At 41.2% G+C, this 2,507-nt stretch overlaps 1 protein-coding gene across 1 annotated transcript in view; it reads right to left on the minus strand.

Moving 5' to 3' along the window:
* LOC104277017 (inositol hexakisphosphate and diphosphoinositol-pentakisphosphate kinase 2-like) overlaps nt 1-1,651 on the minus strand; it is a gene marked incomplete at its 5' end in the record, with an annotated part of 33,807 nt that extends 32,156 nt beyond the window's left edge. The window contains one exon of the mRNA XM_009873526.1: nt 1,530-1,651. Coding sequence (XP_009871828.1) covers nt 1,530-1,651 — 122 coding nt within the window. The remainder of the gene's footprint in view (nt 1-1,529) is intronic.
* Between the last annotated feature and the right edge of the window lie 856 nt (nt 1,652-2,507).

Genomic DNA, 2,507 nt, shown 5'->3' on the forward strand with positions numbered 1-2,507 from the left:
GTGACAGAGCGGCTGTGTGGGCCCCTGGCTGCTGGCCAGGGTCAAACCACAACAAAGGGCAACGTTTCATTGGTGTAGAGTTCACTATCCAATTCTGTTTGATCTCGTAACATTTTTTTTCCACTCCCAGCAGCAGAGAGATAATTTTATGACAGAAGACACCTTGATGCTCAATCAGTTTGGATCTACTAGTTCCTCAGGGGTCTGGTTTGGGTCCAGTGCTGTTCCACATCTTTGTCAGTGACATGGATGACGGCACTGAGTGCACCCTCAGCAAGTCTGCCAACGACACCAAGCTGTGTGGTGCCGTGGACTCACTTGAGGGAAGAGATGCCATCCAGAGGGACCTTGACAGGCTTTGGAAATGGGCCAGTGCAAACTGCATGAGCTTCAACAAGTCAAAATGCAAGGTCCTACACCTGGGCCGGGCTAATCCCAGGCACAAATACAAACTGGGCATAGAGTGGGTTGAGAGTAGCCCTGAAGAGAAGGATTTGGGGGTGTTGATAGATGAGAAGCTCAACATGAGCTGGCAGCGCACTCATGCAGCCCAGAAGGCCAACCGCATCCTGGGATGTATCAAGAGGAGTGTGGCCAATTCTGGTGTCCCCACCATAAGAGGGACATGGATCTGTGGAACGAGTCCAGAGGAGGGCCACAAAGATGATCCAGGGGCTGGAGCACCTCTGCTACGAGGACAGGCTGAGGGAGCTGGGATTGTTCAGCCTGGAGAAGAGAAGACTTGAGGTGGACCTTAGAACTGCCTTCTAATAGCTGAAGGGAACATACAGGAAGGCTGGAGAGGGACTTTGCACGAGAGTGTCCAGTGATAGGACAAGGGGAAATGGATTTAAACTGAAGGAGAATAGATTAGACTGGATCTTAGGAAAAATTCTTCAGTATGAAGGTGGCGAGATTCTGGAACAGATTGCCCAGAGAAGTTGTGGATGTCCCCTCCCTGTTCAAGGCCAGGTTTGGTGAGGCCTGGAGCAACCAGTCTGGTTGAGAGGCACCCCACCCACGGTCAGGAGGTTGGATTAGATGATCTCTAAGGTCCCTTCCAACCTAAGCCATTCAATGATTCTAAGAAATCCACAAATACACAAGTATACACCAGCTTCAGATCAAGCACAATGTAGGGCCCATATTAAACAGCAAGCACAACCATCCAGCAGTGCTTCTCTACTTGAAAATAAGATAAACTACCTTTAAGAACTTAACTGAATTTTAAAATACTTATTCAGTTAGCTTTAAGTGTTCACCAAACACATAGACTTGGATGTTTTCATAGAATCATAGAATGGCCTAGGCTGAAAGGGACCTTGATTTTAGAAATAAGGAATTTATTTATGATTTACTTATTGATTTAGCATTCTTGAAAATATTTTATTATTTAATTTAATTACTTATTAAGTGATATTTAATTTTAAATAAGTTATCTGTAAATAAGGAAGAATAGTACATAAACTATGGTCACATACAAGAGTGTGATTAGGCAAAACTCCTGAAATAAATCAGTAAAATCTTACCCCAGTATCTTAGCACAATCATCATAGTATTTCATGGAGTTTTTCACAAAACTGAAGCCATTCACATCACAGACGTAGGACTGTCCATTAGCACGAAGCAAATCAAAGCCACAAACTGTTTGCTGTTTTCAAGAACAAAAATTCAAGTAATTGATCATCTTCTTTAGTATGGCTTACTCTAAATAAACTTTATATTTCAGCATGTTTTCCTCTGAAAACATGACAAAAATACGAAAGATTTTAGTACCTTTTGCAAGTTCCATGTTAGGTTTGCTCATGTCAAACAAACACCTTTATATCCCCAACTTGATTTTATCTTTCCTACATATCTCTAATAGTGTCACTACTGAGGGTCAAGTTCACACACACATCCTTCAGGATTTACAGCACAAGCAATGATAAGCCTACAAATTCCCCACTCTGCCAGAAGTTTCTCCCTGCACATAGTTTTTAAGGGTGGCAGGCAAAAAAATGGCAGAACACTGTTAAAAACATCTGGTCCAAATTTAAATTTGACTGTATAGTTTTGACATTGACATAAAGCTTACAGTATTAGTACCAGCTAGTAAATGCTATATCAACAGATTTCTTTTTAAGATCTCAAAGCCCATTTTGCACCGTGGCAGAGGTTCACAGCCTACAGGCTCTAGAATGCCATCCCAATTACAAACAAGTAATGAAACAGACTGAAAGACAGCCCTTTAATAAGAAAAGTGAAAGAAGGCTAAGAGATTGAATGAAGTTTTGAACAAAGCAATCTTAAAATTATACAGAAATGGAAACTATCAAAGACTTCAAACAATGATCTAGTTATGTCAGTACCAAGTTAACATTTAAATGGACCTAGTGTAAATACTAGGTAACAAAAGTTATAAAAACCGTAACTAGTGAAATCGTATTTCACTAACTTAGAAACCATTAACAAAATGCCTGAACACATTATGCATATTAAGCTGGCTGCCCATGGCTTGGATGGGC

The sequence above is a fragment of the Apaloderma vittatum genome, unplaced genomic scaffold (assembly GCF_000703405.1).
Source record: "Apaloderma vittatum isolate BGI_N311 unplaced genomic scaffold, ASM70340v1 scaffold20937, whole genome shotgun sequence".
In the NCBI taxonomy this organism is placed as follows: Eukaryota; Metazoa; Chordata; class Aves; order Trogoniformes; family Trogonidae; genus Apaloderma; species Apaloderma vittatum.